This window comes from Danio rerio, chromosome 17 (genome assembly GCF_052040795.2).
Source record: "Danio rerio strain M-AB ecotype USA chromosome 17, GRCz13ab, whole genome shotgun sequence".
Taxonomy (NCBI): domain Eukaryota; kingdom Metazoa; phylum Chordata; class Actinopteri; order Cypriniformes; family Danionidae; genus Danio; species Danio rerio.
In genome coordinates, this window is record NC_141037.1 from 38,450,692 (window position 1) to 38,472,521 (window position 21,830).

A 21,830-nucleotide genomic window follows, 5' to 3' on the forward strand; every position below is an offset into this window, starting at 1 on the left:
CAACACATGATCTACAATGTCTTTTTGGGATTAATAAAAGTTTCCAAAAGGCATTAATATTAGGTTAGTTTTAGGTCTTGACATCAGGTGAGCAAAATTCAATGTCTACACAGCATCTAAATATAACGTTATTTTGATGTCCAATCTGCTTGATAAGTCATGACGTGTGAGATACTGTTTCCGGGTCCTAGCCGCTACTTATTTGAATTGACAAAATATTAATTTATGAACACTTTTTTGTCATATCAAACATTAAAGTGAATTTTACATCAAATCATGTATACCACAGTCTCTGGACTTGTTAAATCTGAGACATCAATTTTTTAAACTATTTATTTAAAAAAATTCACTTTCTGGTCATAGGTATGGATGTATATACTGTGATTGTAATTTTCTAAAGTATTACAGTGCTTTGTAAACGTTTACCATTTGTTGAGTCTTCCCATACAGTTTGAAAGAGCGCTTGAACCTGGAAGCCGCTTCATGTAACATCACATTTAACAAGCGGATAACAACGTCAAATAATGTTGAAATTTGATTGATTTTGTGTTGGAAAATGACCAAAATCCAATGTTGAACCAACATCTTAAACCAAAGTCATATTGACGTCAAATACTGACATTCATTCGTCAGGTATGGCAACCAAAATCCAACGTCTGATAGACGCCATAGTGGTAACATCTATACAACGTCAAGCTGTAACATTATTAGACTTTTATATTTTGTTGTTTTTAGGTTGGACATTGGACACTGACGTTGACCTGATGTTGGGTTCTGACATCAACCCAATTTTCATTTCCAAACAAAATGCAACATCCCACAACGTTGGACTACAACGTCAATTTAACGTCATGTTGACGTTCTGTGGCTGATAAGTTGACTTAATAAAATAGGTTCTAATGATGTGAAAGATTTTGATTTTAATGTATTTTTAAGGACTGTGCCTGTAAGATCAAGAATATTTACACCATTTAGGCACAAGAAATTCTAAAGCTTGAACTTTAAAAAGTTTTTTTTTTGTTTTTTTTTACACAATGAAGACTAGTGTTAATTTACAGTTGATTACTGATTTTCTAAAACTCAATACAGTTAGGACCATTAATCTCAGTTTATTTCATTTTTATCTTTGCTTTTTTTATCTTTATCTTTATTTTATTTTGTATATTTTTGTATACTTTTGTAAATTCTATGCAGATCCATTCCCCTAAAATGATGAATTCTTTCCAAATAGTAACTCAAGTCATCTTGTGAAATTGTATCCATATCGCAATATATCTAATCGCAGAAAATAAACTATTGCAATGTTAGTTTTTCCAATATCGTGCAACCTTAACAGAGCAGTACCAGAGCAACCATAATATATTTAGCCTAAATGAAGCTAAATGTGAAAAGTGTGAACACACCCTAGGTCTGTCACAGTCTGATGACACAGCAGATCACACCACTCTGACCAACACTAGAGCTTAAAAGCTGTTTATGCACAGAACTACAGTAACAAACACCCCATACAAAAAAAATATTAATTTCACAGAGAAAGCCTCATGAATATTAGCTTGCAGACCCATGCACACAATAATGATCAATTTCATGCACAGAAACCCGGAAAGGCAAAGAATGTAAAGCATAAAAAGCATTTAGAAAAGAGGCCAACCGGTAAAACATCACCTTATGGTCCTGAATTTTAAAGAGATCAGGGAAGGCAAAGACACATAATATTCAGTTAGAAAACTACCCATATAAACAGAACGAATATCTATGCACTGTAAAAAAAATCAGGGTTCCACACCTTTCCACAAATTTATTAAGTTAATTTTTAATTAAGCGGATTTTAAATAAAACAATTAAGTTGTCCCAAAAAAACTCAAGAATTGGTTTGTTTCAGCTCAGTATTTTGTTTCAGTATTTAAACAATTGGAAAAAAAAAAATATGTATGGAAAACATTTTAATCCTGAAACAAGCTTTATAAAAAAGCTAAACTTTAAAAAAAAACAATATAGCTAATACATGGTATTTCCCAATCAAATTGGAATTCCATTAAAATTACAACAACTGAGAATTTCTTTATTTATGAAGCAGATTTCTGTCTTTTCAAATCTACAAATACTGCTTAAAGTAAATGTTAAACATGTAATATTTAGACATGGAAAAAATCATGGAAACATTTAGGATTACCTGTAAGATTAAAGGAGGAGGAAATTTTATATTGAATCTAAATACGCCACATTTCTCAGTTCTCAAATTGCTCATTATATTAAAAAATAAATGAGCAATAATGCGTAGAACACAGCCAATGTAGATTTGTATAATTTCAAATGATGTGATTATTGTTACTATTTTCTTTAAATATAAAAATCAGCAACTTACTGTACAACAGAAGGTTGGAAAATATCTACATTTCTGAATAAATTTTTGATGTAAAGGTTAAATTCTAAGACAGCATGAACATTTATTTAATAATAAGCCAGTATTGAATTCAGTTCCATTCATAAGTTGAATATAATAATTACTACTATGTGTTAAACATTACTATTAAATAATAATTACTATATTATTTCTATTACCTATAAACAAAAACTATTTTAAATAAACACTAAAACCTAATTCAATCCCAAAGTATTGCTTAAAACATTATTATACACTTATCGGCAACTTTATTAGGTACACCTTACTAATGGTTACGCTGTGTTTGGACAGCGTTTTGCCTTCAGAACTGCCTTAATCCTTCGTGGCATAGATTTAACAAGGCACTGGAAATATTCCTCAGAGATTTTGCTCTATGTTGAAAGTTGCTGCAAATCTATTATGCAAATCTCCCATTTTATCACATCCCAAAGAGGCTCTATTGGATTGAGTTCTAGTGACTGGGGAGGCTATTTGAGTACAGTAAACTCATTGTCATGTTCAAGAAACCAGTCTGAGATGATTCGCGCTTATTTGTTATCCTAATGGAAGTAGCCATCAGAAGATACACTGTGGTCATAAATGGATGGACATTTTCAGCAACAATACTCATCAGACCAGGCAATGTGTTTCCAATCTTCTATTGTCCAATTTTGGTGAGCCTATGCAAGTTGTAGCCTCACTTTCCTGTTCTTAGCTGACAGGAGTGGCGCCCGGTGTGGTCTTCTGCTAGTGTAGCTCATCCACCTTAAGGTTGGATGTGTTGTGCATTTAGAGATACTCTTCTGCACTACTCGGTTGTAATGAGTGGTTATTTAAGTTACTGTTGCCTTTCTATCAGCTTGAACCAGTCTGGCCATTCTCCTCTGACCTCTGACATCAACAAGTCATTTGCGCCCACAGAACTGCCACTCACTGGATATATTCTGTTTTTCAGACCATTCTCTGTAAACTGTAGAGAGTGTTGTGTGTAAAAATCCCAGTAGATCAGCAGTTTCTGAAATATTCAGACCAGCCCGTCTGGCACCAACAATTATGCCACAATCAAAGTCACTTAAATCACCTTTCATCCCCATTCTGATGCTTGGTTTGAATTGTAGAAGATCCTATTGACCATGTCTACATGCCTAAATGCATTGAGTTGCGGCCATGTGATTGGCTGATTAGACATTTAAAAACAGTTGGACAGGTGTACCTAATAAAGTGGCCGGTGAGTGTATATTTTTTTTATTCTTATGTATTTTTTATACTTACTAGAGAGCCTAATGCTAATCTAACCCTTATTGGAATCACCAGTCAGTAAAATCAGTTCAGTTTTGTCTCTTTAGGCACTATTGGTTCTGAACCAAAGCCTGAGCGAAGACAAACCTCAGTTTATTCTAAATTAAAAATGGACTTCATAAATATCCTAGCGCCAGCCTAGAGTCATTAGAAGATTCGCCTGTTCAAGGATGATACAAAAAAGAAAAGGGAAAAAAATAATAAGTAACATCTGCGAATTTGGGCTAAGAAACTAATCTCAGCCCTTGATCTGACAATGCAGCGAAACAGACGGTGTTGAGCTCGTAAATGAACTAGTGCTCCAGCTAAAACAGCAGCTAATGAATATCTCATCACCTCCAGAGGGACTCAACACAACCATGATTTATAATAATGGCCCTTGATAACAATAACATCAATTGATGGGCTCGGTTCTCCAGAGAGGGCAGTGTGCAAACACAACAACGCTGGGATTTATTACACTTTACATAATTCATCAAAGACGTGTACTAATTTCCGGGGGGTAACTAATTCTATTTGAGGTGATCCTGCAACTTCAGAGATTCTGACTGCGGTCAAGGTCTGTTCATTCAGCACGTCCTCTAGACTTAAAATCACTACACGTACAAAGGAATCTGTGAACTGTAAAAAAAATTATAAATTCTCACTGCCTTGCATCTTTAAGTTGAATCAACTTAACCTTTTTTGGACATCTCAACTTACATCAAACTGAATGAAAAAAAAACATTAAGATAAACTTTTTATACATTGTTAAAAATATATACATAAATGAACAATTTTCTGTATTTTGTGATTATATAATTGATATATTGTGTATATAATGTTATTTATTTATTTATTCTTTTTAATTGCACTATAGGACCTTGATATTTCCTCCAACTAGTTCTGATGTTGAAAAGTACACTTTTAATGACATTTTTAATAGTATAATATGATATATTGTCTGGTTTTGGTATTTTTGGTAATAAACTGCCAATAAATGTTCTGTTATTGTACATAATTAACTCTTTATATGTTATTTATTGCCAAATATGTTGTTTCAAACTACTAAAACTTTAGTAATAGTCACCTTGTTAAAATGCACAGTTGAATTTTCATCATCAAAAGTCGACAGAGGAACCTTCCTTCTTTCACACACTGAATGGTTCACATTTCTTTGCGCATTTTCATTAAAAAAATTTTTTATGCATTTTTTCATTACAGTAACGGAGTTGCGTATGCACTAGGGCTGGGAGATTGATTGAAAAATAATAGAAATCGACATTCCGAACCTATAATCAATCTAATTTTCCCAAGTCGATTTTTCCAATTTTTTTCCCTATTGTGTGTGGAGTCACATGACCCCGCTCGGTTAAGGCTGATTATACTGTGTTGAGAGCATGCGCATGGTCCAGCGCAGCCTTCGCGTAGTCGCATGTTGTGGTGATTGGTCGGTTTGGTAGCGTTGACACGTGTGGGCAGCGCGGAGAGCTGGTTGTAGCAAGTGTTTACAAGTGTGCTGTTTTGTGTTTACCTTATGATTTAAGTTGCTGCACGACTGCCGGTAACCCATTCCAGCCTCTGAATGAATGAGTTTTAGCTTTTGAACATTAAGGTAGCATTCAGAAAAAAACTAAACCCACGTGAAGATAGAGGAACATAAAAACCCACTGCCAGCTAGCATTACGGAAGTATTATTCTTATAGAGCAACACAAACAGCACACTGAAGTATATAAATGCACGGCTACGCAAGGCTTCATAGGTCACGCCGATTACTTGAGGCAGATGTATAAATCAGCCTTTAAAGTCTGAGGCTGATTTATTCTTCTGCTGCCATTTTGCACCCACATCTGATCTCTGGTCAAGTGAGATGATGGACCCATTCTTGAGCCTTACTTTGCACTAAATTGACGATGATTCGATGCTGCGCTGAAATGCCTTGGCATGAAATGAGATGGCATATTTTCCATTACATTCAAATTATTATTTACATAAAAATATTTGTTGACAGAATATGCAAGAAATGCACTGTTTAAAATATTACTTACAGGGTATACAAGAGGTATTTTATTTAGAAGAGATACTGCTTATTTTCTACTTTTATTATGAAAATTCCAAAAATGCAGGCTATTTATTTTCACTTTTTTATATAAAAAAAATAAAAAAATAAAAAATAATAATATATATATATATATATATATATATATATATATATATATATATATATATATATATATATATATATATAATAATCTTTCAATAATCGTGTTTTGATCAAGATTTTGATTTTAGGCCAAATTGCCCAGGCCTAGTATGCACCCTAGACGTACACTTGCTATGCATTTGTGTGAGGCTTGAGGACTGTTTGGAGACTGTTAGCTATGTGTCTCTTCTGTTAAATCCACGAAAAGGAAATTATTGCTGGGGATGTTTGTTTGTATTTTTAATTTATTTTATTTTATTACTGTTTGTTATTCTGTTCTGTGCCAATTTATAAAGCATTCCTATAAAGTCTTTTGAAAAAAAAAGCATTAATCAAAGTTGTCCTTAAACTATCAAACAACAATAGTTAAGTCTTAGTACAATTTTGACACACTTTTTTGACCTACTTCAAATGTTGACCACTGTACTGTATATATGCAATATCCTAAAATATTTATTGCTGTAAAATGTTGTGTATGTTATAATATATATATATATATATATATATATATATATATATATATATATATATATATATATATATATATATATATATATATATATATATTATATATTATATATACATATATAAGAAAAAACTGTGTAAATCCTAAAATATAAAACCTGTGAACTTTACAGTGAATCTTTTTACAGTGTAACTAATATTACAATAAGCTTCAAGTTTAATCAAAAACATTTGTTGTTGTGATTTCTTGTCATCATATCATTTTAGGATTTGATTGTAAATTTGAAATTTGAAATGAGAAATTAATTTCAGCTTTATGTAATTATGCCACGTACTGTATGTGAATCAGCAGGCAGAAAGGATGATTTGCGAACACAGATGAATTTACATACCTCAGGACTTTTCCTGTTTTGCATGATCTGCTTATCTGAGTCCTTGTTTGCAAAGTATCGGGTGCAGCCACGATTCAAATACTGGGTGAAACACAAACACACAATGAGGAGAAGAAAATCAATGAGACCAAAAAGAGCAGACGTACATTCTGAAGCGTTGTAATGCAAACATGCCATCTAGTGGTAAATATCACATATTTATTAACCAGAAACCAAATCTTAAATTAAGGATTTGTTCTTTTTTTTTTTCAATGTGATAAAATGCTTTCACTTTAGTCGACAAGTTTTCGTTTTGGTCACAAAATTTGGTCACAATTTTATTATATTATATTATATTATATTATATTATATTATATTATATTATATTATATTATATTATATTATATTATATTATATTATATTATAATATAATTTAAATATTAATTATGTTTCTTTTATGCCAAAAATCATTAAAATATTAAGTAAAGATGATGTTCCAAGAAAATGTTTTAACATTTTCATCCTTTAGAAATAGCAATGTATGCTAAACAACTGATCTGGAAAACTTTAAAGCAGATTTTTTTCAGTATTTTGGTTTTTGTTTAATATTAAACCCTTAAAATCCAGATATTTAAATAGGATTGGACAATATTTGACTAAGACATAACTGACAAACAAATAAATAGATGACAAAAAAAAAAAAATTGAAAATAGAGCTGGGAAAAAATTATTAAAATCCAGAATTAAATTAGTTTTGACATAATATATGTGTGTGTATTATATATATATATATATATATATATATATATATATATATATATATATATATATATATATATATATATATATATATATATATATATATATATAAAGTATATATTTACTTTATTTATTTATTTTTTTATATATGTGATAAACACAATTACATGGGTGAAGCAGTGGCGCAGTAGGTAGTGCTGTCGCCTTACAGCAAGAAGGTCGCTGGGTCAAGCCTCGGCTCAGTTGCCGTTTCTGTGTGGAGTTTGCATGTTCTCCCTGCGTTCGCTTGAGTTTCCTCCGGGTGCTCCGGTTTCCTGTGTGTCTGTGTGTGTGTCTGTGTGTGTGTCTGTGTGTGTGGATGCTTCCCAGAGATGGGTTGCTACTGGAGGGGCATCCACTGCATAAAAACTTGTAGGATAAGTTGGCGGTTCATTCCACTGTGGCAACCCCGGATTAATAAAAGGACTAAACCGACAAGAAAATGAATGAATAAATAAAACACAAATACATAGTGCATCCAGCAAGAATTCATCATGCTTCACTTTTTCCACATATTTTATGTTACAGCCTTATTCCAAAATGGATTAAATTAATTTATTTCATCAAAATTCCACACACAATACCCAATGATGACAATGTGAACAAATATTTTTTGAAAGTGTTGCAAATTTATTAAAAATAAAAAACCTGAAAAATCACATGTACATCAGTATTGACAGCATTTGCCGTGAAGCTCTAAAATGATAGGTATATTCAGGTACATTCTGTTTCCACTAATCATTCTTGAGATGTTTCAGCAGCTTAATTGGAGATCACCTGTAGTAAATTCAGTTGATTGGACATGATTTGAAAAGGTATACACCTGTCTATATAAGGTCCAAGGGTTGACAGTGCATGTCAAAGCACAAACTAAGCATGAAGACAAGGGAATTGTCTGTAGATCTCCGAGACAGGATTGGGGAAGGTTACAGAAAAATCTCTGCTGCTGTGAAAGTTCCAGTGAGCACAGTGGCCTCTATCATCCATAAGTGGAAGATGTTTGGAACCACCATGACTCTTCCTAGAGCTGGCCGACCATCTAAACGGAGTGATCGGTGGAGAAGGGCCTTAGTCAGGGAGGTGATCAATAACCCGATGGTCACTCTGTCTGAGCTCCAGCATTCTTCTGTGGAGAGAGGAAAACCTTACAGAAGGACAACCATCTGTGAAGCAATCAACCAATCAGGCCTGTATGGTAGAGTGGCCAGACCGAAGTCACTGTCCGCCTAGAATTTGCCAAAAGGCATCTGAAGGACTCTCAGACCATCAGAAACAAAATTCTCCGCTCTGATGAAACAACAATTAAACAATTTGAAGTGAATGCCAGGCGTCACGTTTGGAGAAAACCAGGCACCACTCATCACCAGGCTAATACCATCCCTACAGTAAAGAATGGTGGTGGCAGCATCATAGTGTAGGGATGTTTTTTGGCAACAGGAACTGGAAGACTAGTCAGGATAGAGGGAAAGATGAATGCAGCAATGTACAGAGACATTGCTTTAGAGTACTCTTGATCTCAGACTAGGGCGATGGTTTATCTTCCAGCAGGACAATGAACCAAAGCACACCGCCAAAATATCAGTGGATTAGCTTCACAACAACTCGGTGAATGTCCTTGAGTGGCCCAACCAGAGCCTAGACCTTAATCATATTGAACATCTCTGGAGAGTTCTGAAAATGGCTGTACATCGTCGCTTTCCATCCAACTTGATAGAGCTTAAAAGGTACTGCAAAGAGAAATGGGCAAAAAATTCCCAAAGACAAGTGTGCCAAGCTTGTGGCATCATATTCAAAAAGACTTGAGGCTGTAATTGCTGCCAAAGGCGCATCAACAAAGTATTGAGCAAAGGCTGTGAACACTTATGTACATGTGATTTTTCAGGTTTTTATTAGTAATAAACTTGAATCAGTTTTAAAAAATCTTTTTCACATTGTCTTCATGGGGTATTGTGTGTAGACTTTTGAGGAAATAAATGAATTTAATCCACTTTGGAATAAGGCTGTAACATAAAAACTGTGGAAAAAGTGAAGCGCAATGAATACTTTCCGCATGCACTGTATCGAAACAAAATTATACAAAATGATCTTGTTATATAGATATTTAAATGCATAAATAACTTGTATAATATACACATATATTTTAAATCTAAACATAAATAACAAATTTCTCAAATATATGCATGTGTATTAATACATACGTAATAAATTTAGACAGTACACCTACTTAAATTATGTCAAAGCAAACTTTTTTTTAGTTGCGATAAATTTTTGCCCAGCACTAACTAAAAGCTTATTTATTTCGAATTCAGCATGTGTATATTTTAAGACACTAAATGTTTTTGTTGTGCATGCTTAAAAATGCAAATGTTCCTACAATCAAGCGCACTAAGAAAGGCTGTTTGCTTAAGTCATGGCTGTTAGATAGCTTTCATTGCACCAATTACATGACAAAAAAATGTCTTCTAGTCTTGTTAAATGATTTCCAGCTTTTCCTGACACACAATGTACAGGAAACTGACCCGGAAGCTGTCGGGGGAGTTGAGATGGAGCATGTTCCTGATGTCCTCTGACGCCCCTGCGCAAAGTCTATAAAATATGTGATAGTTTCGCTCTTCTTGACTCTGCATGCAAATCCGAGACTTCTCCAGCAGATAGTGAGAGACAAAACCGCCCACAACTGCATTCTGGACACGGTTCACAAGACACAACACACATAGTTAATAATACCTACGTGAAATCTTGTACACTCACACTCTTGTCTTTAGACTATAAAACTAAATTCACCTTCTCATTAAAATGAATTTCCACAAACTTTCCAAAGCGGCTGCTGTTGTTGTTCCTGACCGTCTTTGCATTTCCAAAAGCTTCAAGCAAGGGGTTGGCTGAACACAGCAGAGAAATATACAGTATGTACTGTAAAAACAAACATTTTGCATCAGATGCAAAAAAAGAACATGCAGTACTGTGCTAGACACTTACCTTCAACAATCCTCTCATCTATATCTTGGCCTGTGCCGTAAGATGTGGTTAAATACCTGAAATGATAATAAAAAAAACACTGACAGTATCAAAACATGATTACATTAATAATCAAACTGGCGCAAAACAACCCCCAAACTAATCTGCAAAACAGTAACATTATTGAGCACTATAAACTGTTTTTGGTCATATTTTATACAAACAGTATTTCAATCAACCAAGGCAGTATTTATTTGATCAAAATACAGTAAATATAGTAATACTTTTCATTTTAAACAACATTGTAATTCTATTTTTAATCGTTAAATGTAACATTGGTTAAAATGTTTTCTACTGACTGGTGCTCCAAAGCTTACAGCAGACCTTTTCCACCAGATGCCGTGCCATCTTTGGCTTCTCACTAAATACATCTGCTCTCCCTCAAGCAATGCAAGAGTCATTGATGCAAAGCATGGTGGTGGCTAAAAGACTAGTGCTTAACAATTGGAAATCACCTTTATTGGTGAAGAACTGGATTTCCGACATGATATATGTTGTTCAGAAGGAGAGACTCGGATTTTTAAGGACTATTCAATTCAATTCATCTTTATTTCTATAGCACTTCAACAATGTAGATTGTGTTAAAGCAGCTTCACATAGAAGATTATAGACTAGCTCCATAAGAAAATAATTGGCTACTTTGGGTCAGTTAGGTTAATTATGCAGATTTGGGGAATTAGGCAAGTCATTGTATAATGCCGGTTTGTTCTGTAGACTATCGAGAAAAAAAACATAGCTTAAAGTGGCTAATAATTTGACCTTAAAATGGATTTAAAAAAATTAAAAACTGATTTTATTCTTGCCAAAAGAAAACAAGACTTTCTCCAGAAGAAAAAACATTATCAGACATACTGTGAAAAAAAGTTCAAAGGAGGGGGTAATAATTCTGACTGTATGACCTAAAAATGAAGTAATTAATACAAATGTTTTCTACTGTGTTAAAAAATGTATTTTATTCATGTGATGGTAAAGCTCTTCAATGTCACATAATCACATGAAATCCCTTTAAAATGTTCATTTATTGCTCACAAAAATGTTGATTTTCAATGTTCTCTATTTTTAATAAAAATGTTCAAAACAATAATTTAAGATAGAGATTAACTGTAAGATTAGAGCTGTCTGCATGGTCACTTTGGATCAGTTAAATGCATCATTATGCTTAAAAAGTATTGATTTCTTAAAAATCTGGAATTATTGCTGGCCAAAGATTAATCATGATTATTCGCATACACAATACACAATACATATTTGGCAAGATAGGTGTGTGTACTGTGTATATTTATTAAGTATATAAACAAACATGCATGCATAACCTTGAGAACACGTTTATTTATATTAAGTTATAAAATAAATTTGTGTATGATACAAATTGTATATACATTTAAATATCTATTAAACAAAAAAAATGTTTGTATAGTATAGTTGTATGTGTGTATCATATATGCAATAAATAAATAAATTAATAAATATATATATATATATATATATATATATATATATATATATATATATATATATATATATATATATATATATATATATATAATACACACAAATATATTATGTTAATACAACCTTTTTTTTGCATGCAATTAGTTGCAATTAATCTTTGCCCAGTCCTATTATTAATGTACATGTCAACGTGATTTAAACCCAAATGTTGCTATTGTTAGCAACAAAATGTAAATACTGATTTATATTTTTAAAGGAGCAGTATGTAAGTTTGACACTCAGTGGTTCAACTAGGTATTGCACTCCTGGTTCAAAACACATGCAAGAGCAGGTTGCCAGATTAACGACACCAACAAAGGCTGGTTTAAGTCGTGTTCTAAATAAAAGCAATGACACGTTGTAGAGGGAATATTTTAAATTTTAAAAGGAGTTTTTGTTCCAACCAACACATGAAACATGTATTTTAGCAATAGCTTCTATTTCTTGAAGCTCAACAACAGAAAACTGATAATGAATAAAGCATATTAGGTGTGCCCGAGTTGATCAGCGTTAAATGCTAATAATAAGAGTTTAAATGCAATTGTACATGACATGTATTGCCCTACTACTGAAAGCAGCAGCAGATATTTTACCTCAAATCTTGAAAATAAAATAAACCGTTTGAAATTGAACTTAAGATCTGCGATTCAATGGAAGCCCACAAATATCAGTGATTCAGCATGTACATTTAATAATGTTTAAGAGGTTTAATGTGTATTAATTAGATCATAAACCATACCATTTCGTTGGAGTGCAGTGACTGCACTCTGTGCTTCGGATGGCTGTATTTAAATTTCTGTTGTGTTTTGTCTGGTGAAAACAGCCAAATTGCTTATCACTTATCTTGTCACTTAGCGTGCTGTAAGGACACAAGGTCACAATGTAACCTGCTAATCTAATGTTTTGTTACGTTTGTAATGTTTATGTTATTTGCTAATTAATAACCACCTCATGTGGAACTCTAAATATGCGTCTCATTTCGGAGGCTGTTACTGGACGCATTCTTTGAGAGCCCACATTACTTAACAAATCACACTAATGCAACCAGGGGGTGCTGAAATATAATTGGCTAAACTGGCATTGAGCGGGTTAAATTACCAAAACAAAGACAGCCGTTCTGGCACGTAACGCAAATTTATATTAAGTAGCGCTGTCAAAATTAGTGCGTTAACGCATGCGACTAATTTTAAATAATTAACGCGTAAAAAATTTTTTGGATGTTTCATTTTTAACTTTCTACTTCTGTTATAAGTTGATACCGCATGGCGAACAGAAAGAAAATCCTCCGCATTTCGTGACTCGGTGTTCCTTTAAGGTAATAAAATCACTGCTTAGGCTACACGGTAGACTTTTAGTAAGAGTATAATCTTAATCATATTTAAATCGGAGTATTGGTGTCTTATGTGAATGTAACGTTACTCAGAAAGTCTCTGGTGAAGTCGTGAGCTGTCAAAGACAGGGCATTACTCTGCCTTTCAGCATGAGCCCTCCAAGTTTCCTCATTAAATGCAACGAAAGCGTATGCTTCGCGTTGTTGTGTCAGAATCCTTGTGAAATACAGTAATACTTTAGGACGCTTAGTTTAAGCAAATTTGATGAACGTGATCATGCGTGTTGAATCTGAGGGGAGTCGCTCCAGTATGGAAGGCCGTTGGGGCCAAAACGACTGCAGCGTGTTGTGTGATACTCCTAGTCTTAGCAACTGGATGAATGTAAAGAAGGATTAAGCTAAATTGTTTATACTATTTATTTATAACTAATGTTCTCAACTCACAACAATAAAACTTTACAGTGAGTGCAACAGTTTGTATTCTACAGTTTATTCTTATAATTTTTCTTTTTCCATTTCTGCAATTTCTGTATTTTGGCATTTTTTTGCAGTCCACTTAGAATCCAACATGGAAATCAATGTTTTCTTTAATGGCATTGATTGTTTTGAAATTTAAATGTCATTAACATGCCTGTGTTTTAATTTCTTTAATAAATATTTCTTTAGATTTATTATTTCTTAAATAAATCTATGTTACAAGTTTAAAAAAAATCTATTAAACAATTATATTTTGAATTTTAATCCTAATAAACAATTATATTTTGAATTTAAATAGTTTTTGTCTTGCGTTTACATTAATTTTATATCTGAATAGCCAAAATTACAAGTTTCAGTATTTTAAATGCGATAAATCGTGATGATTTTTTTTTAAAAGGTGCGATTAATTAGTCAATTTTTTTAATCGATTGACAGCTCTAATATTAAGCAGAATATCTGACTTTAGCAGTGTTTTTCGGATAAACCAGAAAGTTCACTTGACATGTTTCTTAAATATCTGCAAACATATTATGGTACTTTATGATTTAGAAGAGTCAGAACCACCATTATAAATGTAGAACATATGAGCTACAGTTATATTAAGTATATGTGTTATCCACAAAGAGACAGACAGTAATCCCACCTGAGAACAAACTTTGTGTTTTCTGTTTTCCCAGCTCCTGATTCACCAGAAACAATGATGGACTGGCTCATCTTCAGAACCCTCATGTCTCTATAGGCTTTATCCGCTGAGAGAGAGATGGAGAGAGAGACACGTTTGTCAAAATCCCTGCCAAACACTGTAAAATCCTTAAAACTGAATCCTCAAGTGTCCTATTAGACAGCCGTTCAGATGTCCACTCACCGATAGCATAGACATGAGGGGGAAGAGTCCCCAAAGAGCGTCCCTGATAGCTCTTAATAGACTCTGGAGAGTAGAGTTTAGGGATGTCGAAATACGGGTTCACAGCTATGAGGATGTTAGCCACAAACGTCTGAAATAACAAGAACAATTATAAAGTCGATTATCATTAACATGCGATTTTGCAGTCTTTCATAGTTTTACAGTTGACATGGATTTTGACATGTTATCTGCTGCCATTCAAAAGCTTAATGTTTAGCAACGCCACGCAGAGAGCGCCGCTACCTCACAGGACCTAATTAAGTGCATTGGGCAACTTGATAGCGTCTGGGCAGGATTAGCTGGGTCATCTGAGACGTGCAGTCACACTAGGGCAGGGTCTGGACAGTCTCCTGACAGGCTCGAGCGCTGGGCTGATGAGCGTGCGCTGACAGCGGGACTGCAGTCTCTCAGATGAGAGGCTAATAAGGGCCGCTGGAGCACGACAATAACATGCCCATCAGCTCCCAACCTGCAGACATGCCTGCCAATGAGATATCTGCAAGCTTTAACATTGAGTCTGGAAGCCCTGTGCGGCCCTGAGTGGACTGTTAAGATAAATATGCGCATGCCTGATGCTTTTGTTTAAGATTTAAGGAGGCAAATCTGTTTACATTTTAAAATTTGGATTTATTAGAACAGAGTTTAATTAATCAGAGGATCGATTTGTTGTGCATGTTTTAATGTGATGGAGTCATTAGTCAATTCGGGTACACTCTGTAGTCAATTAACTATCGCTTAACTATCGTTCCGTAGCATTATATTATATGCAAAAACATGAAAGTTAAGAAGTATATAAACAAGGTTAACCTGCAGTTATTTAGTATATAGTGTACATCCAAAATGAGGATGTCCATGTGTATAATACACTTACCGGCCACTTTATTAGGTACATTTTACTAGTACCGGGTTGGACCCCCGTTTCTCTTCAAAATCCTCAGAGATTTTCTCCATATTCATATGATAGCATTATGCAGTTGCTGCAGATTTGTCGGCTGCACATCCATGATGTGAATCTCCCGTTCCACTACATCCCAAAAGTGCTCTATAGGATTGAGATTTGGTGACTGTGGAGGCCATTTGAGTTCAGTGAACACATTGTCATGTTCAAGAAATAACCCTGAGATGATTTACGCTTTATGACATGGAGCGAGATCCTGCTGGAAGTAGTCATCAGAAGATGGTCATAAGGGGATGGACATGGTCAGCAACAATACTTAGGTAGGCTGTGGTGTTGACACAATGCCAAATTGGAACTAATGGGCCAAAAGTGTGCCAAGAAAATATGCCCACACCATTACACCACAACCAGCAGCCTGAACTGTTGATGCAAGGCAGGTTGAATCCATGCTTTCATGTTGTTGATGGCAAATTCTGACCCTGCCATTCAATGTTCCAGCATAAATTGAGAATTATCAGACCAGGCAACGTTTTTCCAATCTTCTATTGTCCAATTTTAGTGAGTCTGTGTGAATTGTAGCCTCAGTTTCCTGTTCTTAGCTTATAGGAGTGGCTCCGGGTGTGGTCTACTGCTGCTGTAGCCCATCCGCCTCAAGGTTGGATGTGTTGTGCATTCAGCATACCTCAGTTGTAATAAGTGGTTGAGTTACTGTTGCCTTTCTATCAGGTCGAACCAACCTGGCCTTTCTTCTCTGACCTCTGGCATCGACAAGGCATTTGTGCCCACAGAACTGCCCTCACTGGATATTTCTCTTTTTCAGACCATTCTCTGTTAACCCATGCATAAGTCGTGCATAAAAATCCCAGTAGATCTGCAGTTTCTGAAATACTCAGACCAGACCCTCTGGCACCAACAACCATGCCAGGTTCAAAGACACTTAAATCCCCTTTCTTCCCCATTCTGATGCTCGGTTTGAACTGCAGCAGATCGTCTTGACCATGTCTACATGTATAAATGCATTGAGTTGCTGCCATGTGATTGGCTGATTAGAAATTTACGTTAACGAGCAGTTGGACAGGTGCACCTAATAAAGTGGCCAGTATACCTGAGTGTATTTGTTCAATGAAGTGTATTTTCAAGAACTACTGTCGTCATCATCATTATCATCATCATTATCATCATCATCATCATAACTGTACTGTACTACCAAACGAACAATGTTGCTGTGAGCTTGGGGTGAGACTATCTGTCAAAAAAATGAGTGGCAGAAATGTATTATTACTATGATATCATATTGTTATTATTATACTTTACATTTTTTGCCTTGACTTTTTATGTAATCTACTCATGTGAATGCTTAAATTCGCATTTAGTGTGAAGTTTATCAAGAAATGTTTAATTAGAAAATAACATTGTCATCTTGGACAAATATTTCCATCTAACTCTATTGCCCCCTTGTGTACTGAGTTTCAAGGGATAGTTATAATCAATCAAAAAGGATAATTTGCTGGTAATTAAATCAAACTTTAGCCGTCTAAGATACAGGAAACATTTTATCTTCAGTATAACATGAACGAAGATTAGTAGCTGAAACTGTGGTCCTTTGTGATTGATAAATGATCAAGTAAAATGTGTGAGGAAAAAGTTTGATAACCAATGTTCCTTTCTGGGTGGGTTGTTTCTTTAAAGTAGTACAAAAAAAATCCCTTTTTTTCAACATTATTTTGCATGCACAATCTAATCATTTGAAAGGGAATCTGTGCAGTTGGGCTTTTGAGTGAGAGGCAAAAGATCCTCAGGCTGATCTTTTTCCTGTTCACGCTGATCATGCAAATTTGCCGTGCAGACAAAAAGATTGCTGCTTTGTTTGAAAGTGACTATTGGCAATAGACCTTTTAACCTCAAAAAAAGCACATGAATACACCTGAAATCGGTTCGGCTGAACAGTGTTTACAGCGTTTCCCATACATTGAACTATTTGTGGCTGCTCACCATATACTATCAAACACAAATTGGTTTTCCAAAAGGCTTTGACTTTATTGAATAAACATTACCACTGCACACTTCAAAATCAAAATGTGCTAAGTGTTTTAATATAAATGAATCATTGGGAAAAACAAAAGTATTCAGAAAAGTTTCACCACTGTTTTCATTTAGTCTTTTCTACACTGTAAAACCTGATAAGTTAACTTAAACTGTTTTGTTTCGAAATTGGCAATTAGTTTTCTTAAACAGTTTAATAAATGTAAATACACATACATTATTTTTGTTGATATTGTCAAACATTTAGAGTATTAGTAACTAATTTTAAGTTCTGTTATCAAATCGGTATGAGAACAATTAATAAAACAAATTAAGTGCAAAACAACTACAGTATATAACTACTGAAATGGTTTGGTATTGCTTCAAGCATTAGAGCTAACAAAAAAAATATGACCAATTCTTTCATAACTCATTTGGTTTGAGTTCTGCTTAATATAAACCGTTTTTAAGCTACCATAGTTCTTTTTCATGAAGTCAAAGAAACTTTTTTAAATTTTAAGTTAAACTAACTTAATTTATTTAATGATTTTCACTGTTAGGGTTTACAGTGTATAATAGCTGATAAAATTTAACTTTTGAGAGCTCTGCACTGCTTTGATTACAGCCATAATCAGAATCGGAACTCCACGCAGCTCCCGGACTACTCTCTATTGGAAATGAATGAATGCTTGTTGTGTGCAGTGGAAAAGTGGCTTTATAGTTCTGTCAGATGTGGTTCAAGCACGAGAGTCTGCCGTTAATATGCTAAAGCATAGCGTCAGTGTTCCAGACCTGTCAGCTGTTATACTGCACTCAGACTGCATTATAGAGCAAACTATACAACTTGCATGAAACTTAACAAACGTTTAGCCATGCAATTCCCAAAAAAATTATTACTTTTGCGAAAATAATGCTCCCTTGAGGTCCTCAACCACCGGGCTGTGGACCGGTACCGGTCCGTGGATCAATTGGTACCAGGCTGCACAAGAAATCATTAATTATTTGCGTTTTATTTAGGTGTTAAAAAAATAAAATTTATTATGTAATTTAATAGATAACAAATAATAATCGTTACAACTATTGTTTTTACATTACTATGACGGTTGTGTTTAGGGTTGTGGTGGGTGTTGACGTTAATAAAATACAATAAATGTGAAATTTAATAAATAGTATAAACAATTCTAGTTTACTTCCGGCCGCAACCATATCCGATCTAGAACCAATCGCTTTTATACTTGACGAGTTCATGCAGGCTTGACGTGCTCGCACCCTCCAGATGCACGCAGTTGAATGAATGCCACAAGCACACTGCGAGTTGCGTGACAAGAACACACCGATCAGCTTTAGCTTGTATGGCATTTATTTACACATTTCGTTAGACTAGAACACAGAACACTCAAACACTGCAGTGTTCTGTAATTTTTCTCTACAAATAAAACTTGTATAATAGTGACATTTAAGATGTACAAGTTAAGTTGTATTAAAGCCACCTAGCAACCTACAAAACCCCTCACCCCCCATCCCGTGGTAAGATTTTAAAAGCGTTGACCGATACATGGTGATAAAAACAGGTTGTGGACCACCACTTTAAACGGCAGAAGATGCTGTGCGACGGTAAGGGTTAATGACTCGCAGATGTTGTTTTTTATTCCTATTAGATTGCATTTTTAAATAATCAGTCCAGGAGGTAGCGCTGATCAACAGCAGGATTAGTCCAAAGGCATTAAAAGCAAAGTAAAATAGATTAAAACTATTCTTTCAAAGCCGTCCAAATGTGACCGTTTATACGCATCAAATTGCCGACCAGAAGCATCCTCCTTGTGCATGCATGCAAAGCATAATGGGTATTTTTACATTCTATGTAAAACGTCTTTAAGTAATTCTATAAGTTATAAGTTCTAATTAAATTTGAATATTATAAGTTATAAGTAAATGCGTTAAGTAATAAGGTCTATAAGTAATAAGTTAGTAATTCACATTTACAATCAGCCTGTCTGCGATGTTGTCTAAATTCAACTTAAATAAATGCATATGTTCCCATGTGGGAAATGTAAGCTTGTTTAATTAAACACTATTGTTTAAGTTTTCCATTAGACTAACTGTACTTGTGTAGCTTTACACTAGGAAAAGAAACAAAGCAATAATGAAAAACAGGACATTTACACAAGTATTTGACTTACATAGATCATGTCTTTGCTGTAACGGATGCGGATGTTGTTCAGGAGAGTGGCCTCATTCAAATACATAAGAGAACCTGGAAGCCATCAAACATATGCTTAAGTAATGACCATTGTACAAATAGCTGATGCAACTTTAATATTTACAGTGCATCTGGAAAATATTCATAGCGTTTCACTTTTTCCACTTTTTTTTTTGTGAATGTCCTTGAGTGGCCCAGCCAGAGCCCAGACCTAAATCCTATAGAACATCTCTGGGGAGATCTGAAAATGGCTGTACACCCTCGCTTCCCGTCCAACCTGATAGAGCTTGAGAAGGACTGCAAAGAGAAATAGGCTGAAATTCCCAAAGAAAGGTGTGCCAAGCTTGTGGCATCATATTCAAAAAGACTTGAGGCTGTAATTGCTGCCAAAGATGCATCAACAAAGTATCGAGCAAAGGCTGTGAATACTGATGTACATGTGATTTTTTTCTGCTTTTTTTATTTTTAATAAACTTGCAACAATTTCAAAAAATCTTTTTTCACATTGTCACTATGGGGTATAGTGTGTAGAATTTTGAGAAAATAAATGGAATTTAAATTTTTCAATTTAAAATATAAATTTAAAATTTAATCCATTTTGGAAGAAGGCTGTAATGTGGAAAAAAAATTGGAAAAGGTGAAGCGCTATGAATAATTTCCGGATGCATTGTACTTATTTATTTACGTTTTAATGCCATATCAGCAGAATTGGCTATAATTATGGCAAAACCTATTCTAAATATACAACATATAACATGCAGTCAAATTGGTTTCATAATAAACATTAATTGTACAAACAACATACAGCACAAATATAGCACTGAAAAGAGTGATATACAATCTTTTAGTTTGATAAATAATATTTTAAAATTCCTCATTAAAACGTTTCCTAAATGAAAACATTCTCTAATAGCATTTAAAAATACACTTTCTATTATTTGATGCAACTCTAATAAGTTAAATACTTACAGTTGTCTTCAACATGTTTGTTGACATCGTCTTCAGCGGGAAACACTTGACTGATGGGAGCCAGGAACGTCTGCAAAGTCAAAATGAGCATCAGGCACTCTAAAAAACCCAGCCTAACAATAACTGCCTACATTGACCCATTTCACTATTTATCCGTATTACAAAAAGTGCACACACCGTTTACAACCACAGCGAAGATTAATGGGACAAAAAACAAGCAGACGATGGCAGCCGTTTGTTCTCTCATTTCCGAGTCTGTCTGGTTACTTTCAGCGAGGTGTAAAGCTATAAACGCTCAAGGTCTTCATACATTACGACTTGCAAATGACACTGAAGAGCGGCGCTAGGTCAGCCGTGATTGATCGGATCTAATGGCGCCCGTAATGCGTAGAAGAAACGGTAAAGGCATGTTAATGTGAAAGGTGAGAACATAAGCTGCGAAATCCATTACATGACACATTATAAGACAAGCAAAACTGCCCATCACGCGCTGCGATATTCAGAGCGAGATGAGACAGTCTGACCTTTCCCAGAAAACCCATCTCATCCCTGCTGACTTTCCTGCATGACATTATTCCACTCCTCTCACTTTTATGCAAGCCATTTACATCAGGATCACTCTGGAAAGTTATTACTTGCCCCAATAACACGGATACCATCTACATCGGTGACCTAAAAAAACACACACACAACCTTGGTATTTTTGAGTGGGAACTTTTCTTATGTGGTTTACTACAGTTGAACAGTTGGCCAATTTCTCTTTTAAATGAGGAATTCGTGTTGGTGTCATACGGTTTTTTAAAATTTATTTCCAATAAAACCTGAAGTTTAATGAAATAAAAAGTAGAGCTAAAAATCAAACAAAATTTATTATGTAGAATTAATTATTTATTTCTGTACACACTGTAATCATTTAGCCTGAACAACATTATATTTTAACTAAAGCTAGATCAAATACTGTTTGAAAACTTACTGCACTTCAAGGTCAAGAGAGCTCCTCTTCACATCATAGCCTGTTCTCT

The 21,830-nt window shown here is 34.5% G+C and overlaps 1 protein-coding gene across 4 annotated transcripts in view; it reads right to left on the reverse strand.

The window, feature by feature from the left end:
• Positions 1-21,830, reverse strand: part of myo6b (myosin VIb) — a 154,847-nt gene that overhangs the window by 105,970 nt on the left and 27,047 nt on the right. For 3 of the 4 annotated variants that reach the window (XM_087288954.1, XM_087288953.1, XM_087288955.1), the window contains exons 3-10: positions 20,809-20,878; positions 19,820-19,893; positions 14,681-14,810; positions 14,459-14,564; positions 10,479-10,534; positions 10,284-10,381; positions 10,019-10,183; positions 6,723-6,803 (exon numbers count right to left, since the gene is read on the reverse strand). In XM_087288954.1, coding sequence (XP_087145080.1) covers positions 6,723-6,803; positions 10,019-10,183; positions 10,284-10,381; positions 10,479-10,534; positions 14,459-14,564; positions 14,681-14,810; positions 19,820-19,893; positions 20,809-20,878 — 780 coding nt within the window. 4 annotated transcript variants of the gene reach the window in all.